Source organism: Sprattus sprattus (genome assembly GCF_963457725.1).
Source record: "Sprattus sprattus genome assembly, chromosome: 2".
NCBI classification, from domain to species: Eukaryota; Metazoa; Chordata; class Actinopteri; order Clupeiformes; family Clupeidae; genus Sprattus; species Sprattus sprattus.
Genome location: NC_137921.1, coordinates 61,562,510 through 61,582,222, shown reverse-complemented (window position 1 = coordinate 61,582,222; position 19,713 = coordinate 61,562,510). Strand labels below are relative to the sequence as shown.

The window sequence follows — 19,713 nt, the reverse complement described above, 5'->3', positions numbered from 1 at the left end:
TAAACACATTTTAAACAATATATATAGATGGAAAATCTTTGCATTATCTTAAAAGCGTACTTAACATAGCTACTTTTTTCGAAAGGGTCTTATGGAATTTTATGTTTCTTAGTTTCTTCAGCAAACCATATAATATGATGTAAGGGGTTTCAATGGGTAAAACAGTACACCCTTCAAAAGTACTCATTATTATGCAAAATAACCTGCACTTAGTGATGGTGAATGCAATTTTTTTTTTGAGAAACTGCTCTTTGATGTTAAAGTTTGAGGTTTTGTTCAGTGTCTGTATCACGTTGCGGCAACCAAGAAACCAGAGAATGAGCAGTGAACATTGTCGGCAGCAAAGACGCCATTGGATTCCTCATCAGGAACCTGCATGTAGACCGTGTCGTGAGGGTGCAACTCAAGGACAGCACTTCCAGACATTTGATCCAGGAAACCCTTATTATACTCATCATAAGTGAAAACCACTGGCTGACCATTTTTGTAAAGTGCAACCAAGAGATTTGCCCCATTGACATGCATGTGGTAAGCAAAGTAATAGAGTCCAGGGACTTGGCAAGTAAAGATTCCAGAGCCAGGATCATAATGTTGCTCACCATTGTACAAAACGGTCTCAAAGGGAATGGGGGCACCTGCTTGTGGATAAGCCCTTGTCAGAACAGCCGAAAAGGCAGACATGGGAGCCTTCACCAACTCATGAGCATGAGGAATCATCTCATGGGATTTGATTGGCATGCTCTTCTCATGATGGTAAACGAGCTCACCTGGTTTACCAGGGGCTCCTGGGGGCCCAGCTGGACCTGGGAGACCATCATGACCTCTGGAACCAGGTTGGCCGGGTGGCCCTTGAGGGCCAGACATTCCTTTAGCCACAACACCTGCAGGGCCAGGAGCGCCTGGGGGACCTGGATGTCCTTTAAGGCCTGGAATACCGGATGGGCCTTGTGGCCCGACTGCTCCTTTTACCCCTGGGAAACCCCCTTCTCCCCTCTCTCCTCTAGCTCCAGGAAGCCCTGGATGCCCCTTCACTCCTGCTGGCCCCTTAATACCTCCGATACCGGGTGCACCAGTATAACCTTGCTCACCCTTTTGGCCCATATGTCCCATATGACCTGTTGGGCCTTGTGGTCCAGCATTACCTGGAATACCTGGCTTTCCTGTTAAACCTTGATGTCCCTGATCACCCTTATGGCCCTTTGGCCCTTGAGGTCCCAAGCCTCCAAAATCACCTTTAAGACCCTGAGCACCTGCCTCTCCCTGAAATCCCCTAGCACCCTGAGGACCAGCTTGACCCATAGGACCAATAGCTCCTGGGGCACCTGTGAATCCTGTTGGGCCTGGCTCACCTTTCTGTCCTGTAGTACCTGGGGAACCTGGTCCACCTCTTGCTCCTGGAATTCCTGATGCTCCTGGCTTGCCAACACCTGGCATACCTGGCTGTCCGGGCTGTCCGGCAGGTCCCTGTGGACCTGGTCCACCGGTAGGGCCATGCATACCTGGGTTACCATTAGCTCCAGATTTACCTGGAGCACCAATCCCAGGAGCGCCAGTGTGGCCTTTTAGACCTGGTAGACCAGGTGTTCCTGGAATACCATCTCTACCTGGACCACCTGACTTTCCAGGTTCGCCAGGAAATCCAGTTAAACCGGGTGCCCCCACTCCAGATTTTCCAGGTGGACCGACAGGACCCATGTGTCCCTTTGGACCTTGGGCACCTGGAAAACCTGGAATGCCCACGCCTTTCTCGCCCTTTGGACCTGGCATTCCTGGAATACCAGGTGCACCACCAGGCCCTGTATGTCCCTTTGGTCCCACTGGCCCTGTATGTCCTACAGGTCCTGGTTTTCCAACAGCAGAGAGTCCAGAGGGTCCAGGGGATCCGTTGCTACCTGGTGCCCCTCTTGGGCCCATAGGACCTACAGGACCAGTATGTCCCTTTGCCCCGGGAATACCATTGGCACCAGGTTTCCCAGGGGAGCCTGGGGTACCAGGCTTGCCAGCTGCAGAGTAGCCGGGAGCTCCAGGTTGTCCAGGTTGACCCTTTGGTCCAGGATGTCCAACACCGCTTTTTCCAGGTGGTCCAGAGGGTCCAGGTTCACCTTGTGGTCCAGGTTCTCCAGGGCTACCTGGAATTCCTGGCTCACCTGGAATAGCTGAAAAAATAAAGGTAAAGATTAGAATGTGAAGTAGTGCTGGCAGTATGGATACAAATTTGACAGTTTTATTGAGCTTTGAAAAATGAGCCAAATTACTTATGACCTACTTTTTATGTGATTTCGCAAACCATTTGTTATGACATTTGTGTTAAGTACGAGCAATGATCTGCTGCTCTCTATGCATAAAATATATGTTTGAACTGACTTAACCTTTTTTTTCATCAGTTATAGTGGAAATTCCCTTTGAGGTTAGATGGAAGAGTCTTCTATTTTTGTGTACTGGTATTGATGTCCATGACTTTCATGCATCAGTTGGTTGGATAAATTGATCATTCCATTGTCTGCTCTGCTAGTTACCAGTCATCTCTGAACTATGACCATAGTAAGTAATGGTACCTTTGTTGAATACTTTGCTAATTTTGATAAGTGTGTAAATCAGGGTTGCATTGATTACCTGTATATAATTTACATTTACTTGTCCGAGCACATTACATAACTAGCCCAGGGCAGACTTTTTTGAAAACCCGAATCCATGCAAATGTAAGTTGCAACAACAGATGCCCAAGCGGATTGCAAAAGAATATTGTGGGAAAGTCAAAGGATAAATCAGGATCACTGACTTAAGATTTCCTGTGGCATGAAGTCTAGTTGTCCTTCTCCTCTATGGCACTGTCTCTGCTCATTTCCATTCCTGGGTTAAGGTCATTACGTAACCTTGTGTGACCTCAACTGTGTTTTGGAGCATGTGAAGGCCAAGTATGACATATGGCACATCAGCTTGCTACTCAAATGTAAAACAGAGCTACTTCCCCAATATGCATTGTTAAAATGATACCAGAATGGAATTGTTCACTTTTAATTATGTTAGCAGTTAATCAAATTTGTGAATTGTTCCCTTGTTTTCCCCTCATATATCAATGCAAATTGATGCAACATATATTATGTTTGTTTTCTGCATTCTACCATAAAAGCACTCAACAGTTTGGAATAATGTGTAGCAATTGTGGAGTTTGGTACACCCAGCTATGTCCCTTTTGTTTTAGAATAGCAATTGCACAACCTGGCCTACTATTTGAGAGCTTAAATCAGCAGGTTGCTAAAACCCACCATAGCAGAGTTGGTTGCCAGCGGTGCTTCCCCAACTGTAGCTCATGGAACTGACCAGCAATGACATTGGCAATGTTTCAATTTTTTTGTATTTTGACATTGTGCTATCCTTGTTTATTTTTAAAGACGTAACAACAATGATTACAATGATCAAAACAATATTAACAATTTGAATATAATAATTAATAAAGTTTAAGTTATTAAGTAATAAAGTAATTTACTATACTTCCTGTAAAATATATTGAAAGTCATCCTGAAAATGTTTGCCTGAGCAAGTCTTGGCCTTAGGTTTTTTTGTAATTTACTTTAAGATTTTGTCTTAACTGTTGTGGCATAATTTAACACCACAAAAGTGTTTTGTTTTGGGTGTGCCCAGCATGACGTGGGAACATCTGGTTTGGAGAATTTTCAAGACAGAGCCTTAGCTGACCCTGGCAAAGACCTGTTTATGTGTTGGCATATGTCACCCGTGAAAACCACATGAGAGGACTTTCATGGAGAATAAAGTTAACTTCCAGCCTTTTTTTACATTAATTGCACCTTAGTTGACTAAATGTTTAGTTTCATGCTGTTTTCGGAGCCACAGCTGTTAAACAGAGACAAAATGTCCATTGATTACAGTGTGTGCAGCATACAGACAGAGAATCTGTGAAGGGTTATGGAAGTGTTATAAGTTTCTTTCCTGTACTCTCTCTGACCCATAGCTGAGAGGCTGTGGGAAAGGACCAGAGCAGAAAAGTGTACTCACAGGCCATCGTGAACTCAGTGAGTCCAGCATTAAATAGTCAAATTGTTGTCTCAGAATCGTCAGAAAAATCGGCATGACTCTTTAGAGTAGATTACGATGTTAAAAACATAATGTATACTTGTTTAAATATGTATAGATTGAAGTTCAAATGTATTGTATCAAATTGTGGCTGGTGGTATGATAGTGACATGGTTAGACTTTTGGTTGGGTTGGTTGAACCTGTTTTATTTCACCTGTGGAAATGTGCTTGTTCCCTTTCAAATAATGTCCAGAGCAATGACCAGTTTCATGTATGGGTTTTAAACACTTAATGTTAGGGATTTCAGAATGGTCATTTCCACCTGAAGTATTCATCTTACAAGTTATTTCTATGAATCTCTTTGTGAACTATTGAAATCTTGCTGGTTAATGTAAGGCCATAAGCAAGTTCACATTCGTAAGAAAGGAGATGATATGCTAAGTGCAACATTGCTCAGTCAACTTATCCAGTGTTGCGTTCTTAGTAAACCTCATCCGAGTTGAAACCATGAAATGATCTCTTTTGCCAACGTTCTTTTTCTGCTTCTTCTGTCACAACTGAATTTAATTTGAACTTCATTTTAAACAATAATTTTATTTGTTTTTATTTACTTAAATGATGATCTATCAAATAGCACAGACAAAATGTCAGGTAGTCTAATGTCAACTATATATTTGATCTAAATATCAACTGTACCTGACATTGCACACTCCCACACTCTTCTGCCTTTTTGGCTTTGAAGAAGTAAAGTAAAAATAAAAACATTCTAGAATGACTTATTGTCTCCACTGAAATAAGAAAGAGCGCAGTCCAATCCATTTGAATAGTAAAGCATGCAGACGTACTGTGGGTCTTGACTTGAGGTGCAGGGTGGTGCTTCTTCACTTGGTAGTGGTATCTTTCTGGTGTGGCCTCGGCCCAGGCTACCGCCAGAAGTAGAACGCATATCAGTCGGAGGTCCATCTTCTGAAGCTAAACCTGTAAGATAGAATACAGCCAGTTCAGACTGGTGAACATCTCGTAGTGCAACGGCATGATTGGGATTGTGAGCGGAGTTAGATTTTTCAGTCTAGAAAGACTTGATTTTCTCAGTTTAGTCAGCAGTCTCCTGCACTGATGAAAACACATCACAAAGCATAGGAACAGACACAGGATAACATCTTACTCCGTGTGACAATCAGCCAACATAGTAACGCTTCCAGCACTTCCACTAATGAACCCAAGTATGCATGCTTTTACAGACTTGATGGACAGAACTGATCTGTTTGAAGGCCAGACACACTCAACCAGCACAGAGACTCTTCCCAGCACAAACTGGCATATAGGTTCTCATGGCTAAGGTCACAAACAGATAGAAACATCATAGAAAAAGTGACACCTACCAGAAGGTTTGGGCTCCAAAAAGCGGAGGGGTAAGACTCGGGATGCTGCTGTCCCGGGCTGCACAATAAATCCTCAGGTGTTCACAGTCTGTCTGTGGAGCTGCTGCTACTGTTTTGGAGTGAAGTTAGGCGGGTATTTATATGGAATCGGCCTTCAGCATCACCCAGCATCTACCTAGTACCGAGGCACCGCCCTCCTGTGATGTCAGCTGTAATGAGGGGTATGTTGTCCCTCGTGGAGCCATGCTACATTGAGGATGGTTTGCCTGCTGTTATGATAATGAATAAAGGGAGTCCAAGGGGCAAAAACCCGAGAGAGAAGGAAAGTGAACTTAATCTGAATAATGCTGCAAAATGGTCGTTTTCAATGGTTTGAGACTTTCTTTGGAAAAAGTAAAAGTTCAGTTGTTAGTAGTTATTATCCAAGGCAAGAGCATGCGTCAGCAGAGGACAATTGCCGAAATATACGTGTGAAATGTGTTTGAAATAAGTTTCTAGAAATGTAACTTATTTAGAATTCTGTTTTATTACACAAAAAGTTTTTGGAGGTTTGTAGTCCATGTGAAGACACACATTTGCCAAATATCTAGATGTTTCACTTCAACCATTTAGAAGCTTGCAAACTTTTATATCAACATTTTCAATATTTTTTATTAATTGTATCTGGAAGATATTATGGTATGTACAAAACTCCCTATGTTATAAACTCTTGTATTAAAGTTGTTATTTAAGTCAAGTATGATGGTGAGACTATTTATGTGCAGTACTGCAAAAAGAACAGCAGGGGGAAGAGTGGAGGTCTTTTTTTTATTCTCGTGGGAACCAGTTTCCACGGTTGCTATTGTGGTCTTACTGTAAGTTATTTTCAGCATCTTAAAACCAGTACTTAGTGCCAGAACACTTTCAGTAGGTGGGATCAGTGAGCCTCTAGTTATTATCCAAAGCCACCTGAATCAAATGGGTCCTCTTCTGTGTTTGCCTTTGCTATACTGCTAGTAAATAATGTAATGCCATCGTTGAGCTGACATACTTATGTAAACGCCCAGATATATTATAAGAGTATAATATGAGGATGTAATGCTCTCTAAAATAGCAAACCAACAATTTTGCTCCATTAACCTTGTCCACTGCTTGTCGGATTTATTTGTTTTGGTGTTTGGTATCTGCGGGTGTTTGAGGGTTTTATGAGTAGTAGTTACAGACTGGTTGCCAGAAATACGTTTGTGGTTTCTCTGATGTTAATCCTACTACTTTGATATTTCTACAGGGAAGGGATGTATCGTTTTGCTCTTATCATGTCCCTTCCAAAGGCTGAGGTGTACTGAGTATTGCTACTCCTGAGTGGATTGCAGACATCAAGTCACCTCTTCATATATTACATTTGACACATGGATCATCAATTTTGTTAGGCTTGATTATTTTGTGTTGTGAAATAATTTATATTTCAGACGAGTGCTATTTACTCTTTCTGTTCCTTTTCAGCCAATCAGAAGAAGAGGAACAATTTCTGTCTCCAACTGTGCTTTTTGATTTTGCAGCATTAGTGATTTGGCATGTGTTGCTATGGTTCCGGTGAGCCTTAATCGGTATCCTGAACATATTATTTGAAAACCTCTCAGCTTTATAGCCAAAAGCCAAGAGAACCACGGCCATCCTGAGGGAACTCCTTTAAAGCCAAATGACAGAGTTACATGGCCTGAAGCAGACACTTAACAGCATTGTAGACGCCAATCAATGCATCTTATAGATATTCTCGCTTGCAGCGTATGTGACCACATGGTGGCAACTTGTTTACTGATTCCGCTGGATTTGCATCCTGTCACAGCAAATGCACTCCCATCTAAAAATAAGCTTCCTTTCTGTTTGTGAGTGTGCCTGGCGCTGCGTCCCAAGTGCTTGAGAGATTCTGTGGATTTGAGTTTGATTTAGGATGTCTCATGATTTTCTCATATCTGCCCCTTAGTTGTGTAGAGCAAATCAAGAGCTTGGTGCATTCATTGTTCATAACATGCAGGGACCACATGTTAAACACCTGACGCAAGCTTAATAAAACATAACTGTTCTGGTCAGCAGGCCGTCTTTTTATAGATACCATCAGTATTTTCATGCTTATGATTTTAGATTGGTTGTTGATTTATTTAGTTTGAGATGAGGTTTTTGGTAACTGTCTTTGCAGTTGTTGCAGTTGTTGCAAACTATTTTTATGAGCCATTTCTGCAATTTAATTGTCTCTTGTAATGTGTGTATTTGGAGTTGTGTTTGCTTTGAATTCAGGAAATAGAAAGAAATTTTATTTTTATGTCAACTTTTTCAGTTACTCTAGATATATTTTGAACATTAGGTGAACTTGTTTGGTAAACTGTCTTTCTCACCCCATATGTCATTTATACAAGCAATTATATTAATATACTTGACTGTGTTGTGTTCCTATGGTAGCCTATGGTATCTTTGTTAGTCAGCTCTGGAGAAAAGTGTAGTAGATTAGTGGTTAAAACAAGCGGGGCCTCTTTCATATACTGTACTGTAGACTGGGCTTGGTAGTGACATGACACAGTACTTGATAGATGTTCCAGACTCTCATTACTTCTGCTTCACTAATGCAGTCTCAGTAATACAGTAATATGTGCCTCTGTGCTCCATGGAAGTGTTGTAATGCAGAACCTGGTCATAATCAGAGGGTGCCAGAGCACCCTTCAGACGTGTTTAATTCAATTCAATTCAATTTTATTTGTATAGCGCCATAACAATACAATTGCCTCTCGGCGCTTAACAGAGCCCAGAGCCTGAACACCCTTGGTGCATGCACAACGGCAACAGGGGCAAGGAAAAACTCCCTGTTAGGCAGGAAGAAACCTTAAGCAGAACCACGGCACATATCTGCTTGAGGTCGGCCGGGTGGAGACAGGAAGGTGGGACGGGGGGAAGGGGGGAAGGGGAAGGGTTGTGTGGCAGAAGGGGAAAGGAAGCAACAGGGGCAATACACAGCCAGCATTTGGTCACTGGACATATGTATACATACATCTGGTGGTGAATACATGATACAGACAAGACCAGATTACTGTGCCAATAGGGTTACTGTTACAGGGGTAAGGGATGTAGGGACAGAGAAACATTTCGGTGGAGGCAATAATGTATATTGTATATAAATGCTAGCATAGGCTATTGGGTAGAGTAGGTGTACGGCAATGCAGTGGCGGTGGGTGCGGTTGGCCGAGGGTTTCTCTAGGTAGACCAGGTAGAGAGACTACGTGCAGAGTGGTGGGGGTGGGGAGCGATAGTTCCACTTCCATCAGCGATTGGAACACGCCTGGCTCCGGGGAGGCAGTGGACCTTGCAGGGGCCGCTTGTTGAAGGGGGGGTGTGGACATCTCGGACCATGGAGCTGCCGATGACCAGAGTGGTGGTCGTCACATCCAGCGGGAGAAGTCGTCGAGGGGATGATGACTGTGTTAAGGGCCCAGGATGGGGAGCAGGGCGGCGTGGGCGATGCTGGCGTTGCTCTGGAGCCGGTCTGCAGGGGCGTTTCGGGGCGGGCTGAGGAGGGGAGTGATCAGGCCCAGGAGGCTCCTCCTGATCCATCTAACAAACAGGAAATGACGAATCAGTCTGCAGGTCTGTCAGTCGGGAATCAGCACAAACAAACACACAGATGAATCATTTCACCAACCAGGGACATGTCACCTGTGTGTCGGTTTGCCTGTTGCATATTGCGGTACTTAGATATGTTTAGTTTTTCTGGCATTGAGCATTTACTTTTTTGTTGTGATCTGTTTGCCGGGGCCGTACATGCATCCACTCGGCAAACAGGAAACACATTTGATGTTGCGGTACTAAATGCAAGTAATATTTTAATTTGTGTTCGGATACGTCAAAGGCTGTGCCCTATCTTGGTTTAGACTTTTTCACCAAAGCTCCCGGTCACATGATGTGGCACAACTTGTAGGGGAGAAAAACCTAATTGAAGGTTGAGGTGACGGATTTAGCCACAAAGATTGCATCTATACATAGTTTATTTTTTTCTGTGTGGAAGTTGAATGGGATACAGATTCAATGTTTTTAATAAACTAAATGGGCCACTAAGAGGCACTTTCAGTTTATGAATGGAAGGATTGACGGTGACCCACCGGGATGAGTTAAGGTTCAATTACAGGCAACCGAAGACAAACGTCTGGAAATCACCACTGGAAGTTTAACCATCATAAGGCGTACCAAACTGGTAGTGAAGAGCCAGAACTGCACCCAAATTTGCTTTACTAGAACCTATAAATACCAGTATATTTAAACGGAGACAGTGAAGAGTTTAAGGCGATTGTTTTGAAGTCGTCAAAGCTCAGTTTTGTTTTGCGCTTTCGGTCAGATTAGTTTAGAATTTGAGTTCCTCTTTGGAGAAGATCTGTTTGGTCATTTTGCTCTTTGTTTACTCAAGACTGTATTGGGCTAAAAACAATTAACATTAGCCTTTCATAAACTCTGTTTACTTTATTGCCTTATGTGTTTTGCACCTTTAGGGCACAGTTAGTTATCTATTTTAGTCTGTTTTAGTCTATTTTAGTCTGTTAGATTTGTCCCTTTCCCCTCTCTCCCTTAGGCTGATACATTATTCTATATCAAGCTATATAAGCCCAATAGTTATGTTTAAGGATAGGAGCAGGGAAACTGTATCCATTTTGGCCATGCTCAGCAGTAAATCTGTGATCATGGCTGACTGACCTCGAGCTTTATTTCATCCTGTCTGTGTCAAGATTTCATATTGAGAGTCATTTCAGGGTCCAGCCAGAGCCAGAAGATTTATCTTGTTTATACACTTCCCTCGTTAATGGGCACCTTACCAAGTTCAGAGTTTTAGGAAGGAGGTTCTGCCCACAAGCAGAGAGGTTGCCTGTGCTTTGGAGGGCACGCTTTGGAGAAGCACCACTTACAGCTGGGTCCTCAGTCAGCCTAAGGGCTGACCAGAGTGTTCTGGGCTTTCCTGCTTGGTGACCCAAAGTATACGCCTTTGTAGGTGGTGTCAGGGTTGGTGGTGACTAGGGAGCTAGGTGTCGCATGCCAAAGCCACTGTCTTGGACATTACTGCGATGCTTTTCTTAGCATTGTTGTTGTTTCTTTGTATGGATTGCTTTTTTTAAACCAAATTGTCACCCTCTCAAAGTGATTAATGTGGACAAAGGAGTCGGGTGAACATTCACACGTCATTAAGAGTAAAGGCATGAAAAGAGCTCTATCTATCCTGTACAGAAAAGCAGTAGAAATGTGGCAACATTTCTTCCCGTCAGGCTGTTTGTAAGAGGTCAAGATTGTTTCTGTTTTCATTGGTGACATTTTTAAAAGAATCTTTTTTTTTCCCCTGTGGGTAGTTGTTTGGATATCGCCTTCTTTCACGCCTGTTGATGTAGAGCCATATCACGGCCTCTTGTGCTTCTTGCTATGAGTCGTTGAGCCCTTCAGTCAGCCATTTGGGCCTTTAGCGATGTATGAATTTAATATAATTTGCTGCAAAGCAGTTTGTGTACAAGTGGTGTAATTTAATACCGTGTAGCGCAACGGACAGGAACTTAGTTTTTCTAATTTAAAATGTAGGTAAACAATGTTGCCTTTGGTTTAAAAGTTTTTGTTAGAAGTGAATGTAGGTTGTTTTCTCTTTCAGTAATTTCAAATGATTTGTGTCCACTGCTTTCATTTTCAGCATGGCATTTGTGTAAAATTGACCAAATAAAAAAATCCTTAATTTGTACCACTGTGAGGGTTATTTTAACATTGGATCCATTTCAGCAATTAATACTCCTTTCACAAATGTAGTGTTTTATGATCCCAGTATCAGTCTTCAGACTTCTCTAATCAGCCATTTCCTGTAAAGTATCTTGGATTTAACGTCTTCAGACTTTGCGCAAGATTTTTCTGTATGGCTGTTTTCTGAAGAGTGAGTTTGTCTGTGTCTGTGTCTGTGTCTGTGTCTGTGTGTGTGTGTGTGTGTGTGAGCGTGTGCACTGAAGAGAGTGGGAGAGCCAGAGACAATGAGAGAACGTGTAGGAGGGAAGACATGGATTTTCTGGCCTACGTGTTCATTTTTGACAGTGCGACTCCAGAGTTGTGAAAATTTAAAGATAGTGTAGCGATCTCCTTGTTTCCCTAAATAGAGGCCTCCTGTGTCCAAGTGCCATCGCTGGACATTATTTATGGCTTTGAGCTGTTGGCTGTTTGAGCTGCCATTGTGTTTGTAGGTAATTAGCAAACAATGCGTGGAATCAACCCTTTTATTTATTCTTCTCCACGTCCTCAGCAGCCAAAAGTCAGTCGTAAGACGAGGACCATATACTACGTCTCACATTTCAGATGGGGTGTGGCAGCACTAGGTGGCTGTCATCTTACGTTTGGCACAAAGAAGACAAACTGCAGACATGCGTCTCAGCCTTTGAATGACAGTCATACTTTCACGGAGAGATGCACCGATTGCAATTTTCTGGGCCGATTACGATACGATTACGTCTGACCTGACGATTTTGATTTTGGCCGATTCTGATATTTTTTCCGACATAAACTTGGTTTGGTTGGAAATCTTCATCCTCCACTGAGCAGTCAGGCACACAACTATTTGTTTTGATAGTGTATTAACTTGTTATTGTCTTTAATGTATTTGTTGAAGGATGCTCAGGGTCAAAGGCAATTAGGTTGTTCTCAAGCGTATCGTCTTTCTCTCTCTGATAAACCGCTGGACATAAAACAAACGTATCGTCTTTCTCTCTCTGATAAACCGCTGGACATAAAAAATGGGCTAGTTTGCTGGCAACTAGCAATAAACACAAACACTAACTGGAAACTTAAACTGGACGGGGCCTAAAATCCACAGATGAACACTAGTGATACAATTGAAATGTCATGTCATATATTTCACTGTGCTTTAATATGTCACATGAACTCTTCTTTCCAAGGTAGGAAGCTAGTTAGACCCTACTCCTTCTTGAATTTGGGCAGGTTCAGCAGAATGATGGTGTTTTAAGTGTCTGATTAATGTGTTTACATTATTGAATTGTTATTATACGCCTTACAGATGTCACAAATTGTGAGCTTTGTGTCTTTCATGCAGATAGCATGTTGTGTGTCTGTGTGTGTTTGTGTGTGTGTGTGTGTGTGTGTGTGTGTGTGTGTGTGTGTGTGTGTGTGTGTGTGTGTGTGTGGTTGTGACGACATTGTCTGTGCCACTGTGACGATGAAAACGGAATAGGCTATAACTGAGACTGATCGGTTAGTAACCAGTCATGGCTGATCGAGCTGAAATACAGCAAATAGCTCTGCGCATCCCTATTCTCAAGACGTAGCCTGTTGTATTCCTTCACGGCCAACCTTTCTGCTGTCATAAATAAACTGGTTAATTCAACTTTGATGTTAATTGACAGAACAGCCCCACTTGTTCTAACCTACAAGGATATGATCTCTTTGCCTTTGAATTTGAATTAGATTTGTTTGCTTGCAAGCCCAAATTCCCATAAGATGAGTCATGCCTAAAACAGAAGCAGTTTCTGGTGGTGCCCTGATTGCTTTCATTACCACACGCACCGGTGCTGGGTTTGGACTCCAAAGCAAAACATATGATGGTCAAAAGGAAACGCATATAAAGAATAACAGTTTGACTGCAAAGCCCAAACACAGACCTTGATTGTAAGGTTTTTGAGGCTGACAAGTTGTGTCCTCTGTCGGACTATGGAAGTGCACAGTGTTGACATTAAAAGGGTCACAGACTCCCCAATTATGAAGGCTTCAATTATCGCTCTACAAATAAAGCAATGGCCATCTGCTCAGAGGAAGCTGTGTCTAACCCATCTTGGAGTTACTCAGGCTCCGAAACAGGCCACAGACACAGGCTCTTTTATCCTAAGTATCCATCCTCCCAACTTAATAATTACAGTGTGACTTCATAGTCAGTGGTTGTTGCCATTTCAGGATTTTAGTAGAAGATGCACATGGAATTGCTGAGTCAAGCGCTTTTCCTTTCGAGTGCTATTTCAATGTGTTTATGTACTGGTAGTTATTTTAAGAGATGTCCTGTTCAAGATTGTAAATGAACTAGCGTTTAACATCATCGTAACATCAACGGTTGTTTTTCACATCCTTTCGTCAAGTTTAGAAAACTGACATCTGGCTGTTTGTGGAGTATTAACCTGTCTTGGCTTCTCAAATATACATACTTTAAAAGATGAGAACAAGAGGGGCAATACAATATCTACAGGACTTTGACAGGGTCACGGATGGTAACAGTAACAGAGTCGTTTTCTTTGCAATGTTTTCATTTTATAGTAATTTTTACAGATGGGGGGAGATGAAAAGAAGGGCTTTACAGCGTGTCAGCAGCCTTGCCACTGGGTGGATTGAGTTTGTCACTGGCACTGTTACACTGCATTAGGATCTGTTTAATGTGTTTGCTTTCAACGTTTTACTGCGATGGTAAAAACATCTTAATTCTGTCATCAAATCTGCCACATCTCCCCATGCAATCTCAAGTGCATCTTCCAGTTTCTGTTCCTGTATTCACAGTTGAGAAGATGCTGTGAGGGTTTTTGGATGGGTTGTTTTCCATGCAAAGATTGGATTTAATCCTGATGTGAACCAATTAAAACAGATTTAGAAGTGCAGCATGTGTGTTGTATTCAACAAGATGCATTTTCAGTTCATCGTTCTCCTGATTTTAGCTTATTCCATTCAATTAGAAACCATAGGAGTGTACAAATGTCCGACCTCAAAGCCCATGTGGAAGCGCCACACATAATTATGGCATTCTTTGTTTACGTCCTCATTTTCTATTTCTATCTACCTTCTGAGGCATTCCATGTGGCAGAAGAGGGGTCAAGATGGTGGAATCACTGCCTCCCCTTGAATGGAACTGCTGCCACTGAAATTAAGCAATTCTGCAGTGTTTATCTACACATGAGCAAACACTTGCTTCTTGGTTTTGCATTTACATTGATATCAATTTGTGTAATTGTGAGGTTACAGGTCTTGTTCATTGAGGCTGTAATGCCCTTCTTTTTTATTGGTCTACAGGTCTACAGTGTGAGAAAGGTGGTTGGGCGGTACAACTTCATCTATTGCAAAAGGGATTTGATACAGATTGTCGATAAGGAAAAACACATGTTGTAAGATCACTACTATGTTAAGAGGGATTACTGTATGTACACAACATTACAAGATCAACAGTGAGTCATGCTGTTAAACCCAAGACAAATCATACCATGACAAGGCTTCCCTTTAGTTTCTGGTGTGTTTTACCACCAATGAACTGCCATATTTCATCACATCAGTATTGATTTTAGAATCTTAACTTACTCTTATCTTTGGACTTTCAAATATCACCTCAGCAAAGTCTAATGTAAGCTGTTGTTGTCACATTTTGGTTTAATTCTCCGGGTTGAAGCATTTGCTTGCTTTCATCATTGGCTCAGGTGCTGGTTATATCGGAAACTGAAGGTTGTTTCTCCGGAAGTGGAGTTAGTTGATGGAAAGAGTACAGTGTATGCCAAGTAGCCTCACTGGATACGGCAGCATATTTACAGAAAGAAGACTAGAATTGTTAGACTTTGAATCAAAACAACTCTTTTGTTGCCATCAATCTGAAAGCAGGTGGACAATCAAATATCAACGTAGGCCTGAAGACTTGAACTGTGACAAGTGTTAAGATCAGATTATTTGCTATGAAATAGTACTTCCCTATACAAACTTTGTATGTATATTATTGTCTACACAAACTTTTCATGATTTGTTTCATTTTCTAACACATGTAGTGTTTCATTGCAAGTCTTTCTGACACGTGTGCTTACATTTATGAATGGTGTAAGCACCACATTGGCTGTGTTGGTATGGAAACTGTCTCCATGTTTTAAAATCCTTGCTTGTGTGTTAAACATGCTTAGTGAAGTCATTCAGGGCTGGTGCTTTTACCAGACAAACTGTGGAAAAATTAGGATGGTGGCAGTTTCACTGTCTGTGTTTCCAGTGTATCTACAGTGGGGCCCAGACCACAGTGGGAGGAGTGGGTTTGCTTAGGGTTTGTTCCAGCCATGTTGCAAAAGTGATGTTTGACAGGTGGATTTCTCAAAGCAACTTGGTCTATCCGTAGACCATGTTGCTATTGTGTAAGGGTTGTGTACTCTTGTCAATTCACTTCCAAAGCCGTTGAGATCATTTTGCTCTTACAGAGAATCTAGTGGATTTTCCTTGCTTAAGATAGTTAGAGATACTTTTCCCTTCTCTTTTTTTATGTAAATGCACAGAACAGACACAAAATGTACACATCCTTGGGAAAGAGCCTCTCTCGGAGACAGGAAGGGAACCATTTGGGCCAGTGCGTCAGATCATGACATACCAGTACAAATGCACTTTTCAAAGCTTTTTGGTGCATTTGTGTCATTTTAGGACGACGCATCAGTCCATTCATAGCCAGTGTCCATGCTAAACAGCCTAATTCTTTTCTGGGTGGGAATGTACACAGTTGTTTCTCAGGATGTAAATAGTGTGATAACTGTGTTTGTGCTTTGGTCTGTGTTGGGTTTGCCTCTGAGATAAGTGCTGACGTCTTGTTTTTCTTTCTAATGGCTATAGTCTCGGCTTAACTCACTCTTCAAAGCCAAATCGACCAGCAAGGCCTTTCAAGGTTAGGCAGTAGGTTGCCATACACATAAACAAGTGTTTTCTAAGTTTATTTTGGGAGGTATTTGTTTGCGAGGAGGGAGAGGTCCATGTGTTGTTTTAGTCCTGCAACTACTGTTTGTGTTCATATCAACATGGTATGTTTTTGCCATTTCTGACCATTGATGGGGTGATTCTCCCATGATTCCCCCAGTCTGAAAATGAAGGCTGATGATCTGTTAATGAGTTGGGCCTCTTTCGTCTATTGCTGTTGTGAAGTTTGGCCAGAGATGAAGGGGCTTAGGCTGAAACCCGCCTTTTAAAGTCTCTCCCTGTTTTCTTCAATGGCAGTATGTGCCTAAGCTTGGTGTTTTATTTGCTTTAAGATTTAAATAGCACGGCCCTCGATTATTGTTGATCTGGGTGTTTTTACTGAATTGTTTGTGAGAGTGGCTTATTTCAGAAATCTGATACCAGTGCACAGATCATTATTTTCTAGTCCAGGATTCAGCGTAGTCAGTTCCCAGAAGCGTGTTGCTGTAATGACACATCTATGTGCTCAGCAGGTTGTAATTTGAGTGAAAGTGTCTAGCGCAGAAGACTGCCTTTGTGATGTTCCATTCTGGACGTTCCATAATGTCATTACTTTTGTTCTCGCTAGCTTAAATGGTTTGCTGCTTTCGTCACCTATCTTACTAACTTTTAAAATAGTATACTACCGTAAATCCTCAAATTGTGGCCGGGGCTTTTATTTACTTAAGCTGCACAGCACACCGGTCTTTATTTGGGGCGGGCTTGTATTAGGGGCAGGCCTTTATTTCTTACTTATCTTCTGTTATAGAATTGTATTATTTAAATCGAATAATGGGCATAATTACAGTAGGCTTTATATCATTTATTGCATATGCGTTGAACTCTTCCTGCACATCGCGTAGCACTTTATGTGCAGTGTCAACGTAACAATAAACATCGAAGTTATGGTCTCATTTCAGTCACGGAGGAAAAGATTTCCAAAGCTTAATTTTGAAAAATCTTTTTTCTAGACACTGCATCATGGTCATCCAAAAATCCATTCGACGTAACCTAACTTTCTTTCTACCTCCACCTGCTAGTCGTGCTCTGGTCTTTTTTGGCTGCCTTCAGTTCATTATTTTGCTTCTTCCAGTATTGAATTCGTCTCGGGTCAATGTCAAACTGCTTTGCTGCTTTTTCTCCCGAATGTTCTTCAACATACACGGTCTCTTTGAATTTATTATCAAAGTTTCGCCTTAGTGCCATAGTCTTCTGCTGTATGATCCCTTCTGGAAAAAGTAACCTAGCCAACTAAAACGTTCCAAATAAACAACAGTAGGCGATACGTGCATTTAGGCTTATAAATATCAAATTGCCAGACACACCAAACAGCCCATGAAATTAGCCAACAACATTGAACATGAGGAGAAGTTGTATGCATTCAATTGTGATGTCTACTTTATGCCGATGGACTGATGCTGGTAGGCTACAGTAAAATAGGCTCCTTTATTTTACCCCCGGCCTGTATTCGGGGCCCGGTCTTTATTCATCCGTATCGACCACGTCCCCGGCTCCTATCTGAAGCCTGACTCTAATTGAATCCCGGTCTTTATTTGAGGATTTACGATATGTCAACATTTAACTTTTAGAATAACTTCATACCAGTGCAATTACACAAATCTCTGTAGAAAAAGAAGTATGGAGGCCGTACCAACATCTCGTCATCTAGGAAGGGATGGCTTGCTGTTTGCTCATGGTGTGATCTGTCTGAATCTCTCCAGTCGGGAAGTCAAATGTCATCAGGGGCAATGTACTGTCTTAGATATTTAAACACTGACCAACGGAAAACCAATGTTCAATCTTCGGATCACTGGAAACCAGTTTTCAACGTTCTAAATTACAACATTGTCCGTCTTTTTTCCCAGCTCTTGTTTAAATCCTCTGATGGTTTACTTATTGTTTGCCATATTGCTCATAATCACACTTTTTTTCACAACATAGATTTTTTTTACCATTTTGAAGTCTGGCTCCTAAACTTGGCATGGACTAGTGGGAGTAGTTGCACCATTGTCTTCATATTCATTCTCAGCTGCATTATAAAGGCATTATGGGGGATCACTGTGAGCTTTATCTCAAGTGCACCAGTTGGAGATTAGGAGTACTAGGCCTCAGGGAGATTCTAGACCCACCCAGGCATGTTGATGCCTAGCTTGGGTTTTTGTAATGACAGATTGAAGTCCACACGTTTCCCTCAGAGGGGGCATGACTGTGCAACTGGCGTCAGCGTCTCCCTCCTTCACCTCACTTGGATATCCCAGAAACCGCTCTCGCATTTCTTCATTGCCACGCATTCTTCTTTTCTCATTTGGTCAATGCCTATATTTGCTTTGCTTTTTCTGTCACTAGAGGTTACCATTTCAACTGGTGTAGAAAACAAATCTACATTTAGTAAATTGTGGTAAGGCACACACGGAAATACTTAACCATCCAGATTCCAATGAATTTAGTGCTTTGCCAGTGATAACTTCATTAGTGTTTTGCCTGTGATAACTTCATTAGTGTTTTGCCAGTGATAACTTCATTGGTGTTATGCCAGTGATAAATTCATTGGTGTTTAGCCAGTGATAACTTCATTAGTGTTTTGCCAGTGATGACTTCATTGGTGTTTTGCCTGTGATAACTTCATTGGTGTTTTGCCTGTGATAACTTCATTAGTGTTTTGCCTGTGATAACTTCATCCGTGAAGGAAATTTACTTCATGAGTATGATGAAGAGAACATTCTTTTTCCAGTCAACGCAAGGGCTTTTCATGGTTGAATTGTCCAATTTAGTTTGGAAAACTGCTCTTTGCCACGTTCACTAAAGGCGAGAGAGAGAGAGAGAGAGAGAGAGAGAGAGAGAGCATGAGAGTGAGCGCATGAGAGCATGAGTGGTTGGGGAAGAAAAGGGTTTGATGCCAATAATGTGATGCTGAATCACCAAACGCGGCCATTCACATGGCTGGCCACTCCAGTGGATTGTAATCTGTCTGACCCGGCACAGCGAGGCAGGCAGGGAGTTAGTGGTCACCCGGTGGAGGTGTGGGCTTCTCCGCATGTGCCGAGCGTCTGCCGTGGAGCTCATCCTCAGGAAGAGACCAGAGTTGGGAGTGAAGTTTTAGAGAAGGCAGACTGTCACATGACTTTGGGCATGACTGTAGCAGCGCAGGGAGCGAAGAGGAAAAAAAGGATTTGCTTCAGAGCGAATCTTATACTTATCGCCACCATGGCCACAAATGAAGGCTCTTCCTGTCATCTGCCATACACAACAGGGGGCACATGCCCTGGGGCTGCACTCTGTGGTACTTTTGGTACATTTGGCAAGAATTGAAAGATTGAGTAGGTTTCCCATGGTAAAAATAGGTAGGGTGAGGTAATGTGTGAAGGTTAAGTGAGGTAAGGTATCTTTACAACAACATGCAAGATTATAGCTTTCTGTGTGAGGAAATATGCTTCTTTGACTGTTGGCTAAGAATGCACTAGTTGTGCACGCTGAATGAATACATGGGACTTACTTGGCATATATGATGTATGACTCGACTTGACTTGATATGTGTTGACATGGACAATGTATTTTTTACTGAACTCAGTCCAGTGACTGGCAGCTCTCTCTCTTTACCTTAGAGACAGTCCG

The 19,713-nt window shown here is 42.1% G+C and overlaps 2 protein-coding genes across 2 annotated transcripts in view; one reads left to right on the top strand and one right to left on the bottom strand.

Annotated features, from left to right (window-relative positions):
• Window positions 1-19,713, top strand: part of nt5dc1 (5'-nucleotidase domain containing 1) — a gene marked incomplete at its 5' end in the record, with an annotated part of 55,171 nt that overhangs the window by 2,842 nt on the left and 32,616 nt on the right. The window lies entirely within an intron of this gene.
• On the bottom strand, window positions 289-4,996 carry col10a1b (collagen, type X, alpha 1b; the record flags this gene model as incomplete). Its single annotated transcript, XM_080832927.1, has 2 exons — window positions 289-2,156; window positions 4,879-4,996. The coding sequence occupies 2 exons, from the start codon at window positions 4,994-4,996 to the stop codon at window positions 289-291; spliced, it is 1,986 nt and encodes a 661-aa protein (XP_080689053.1).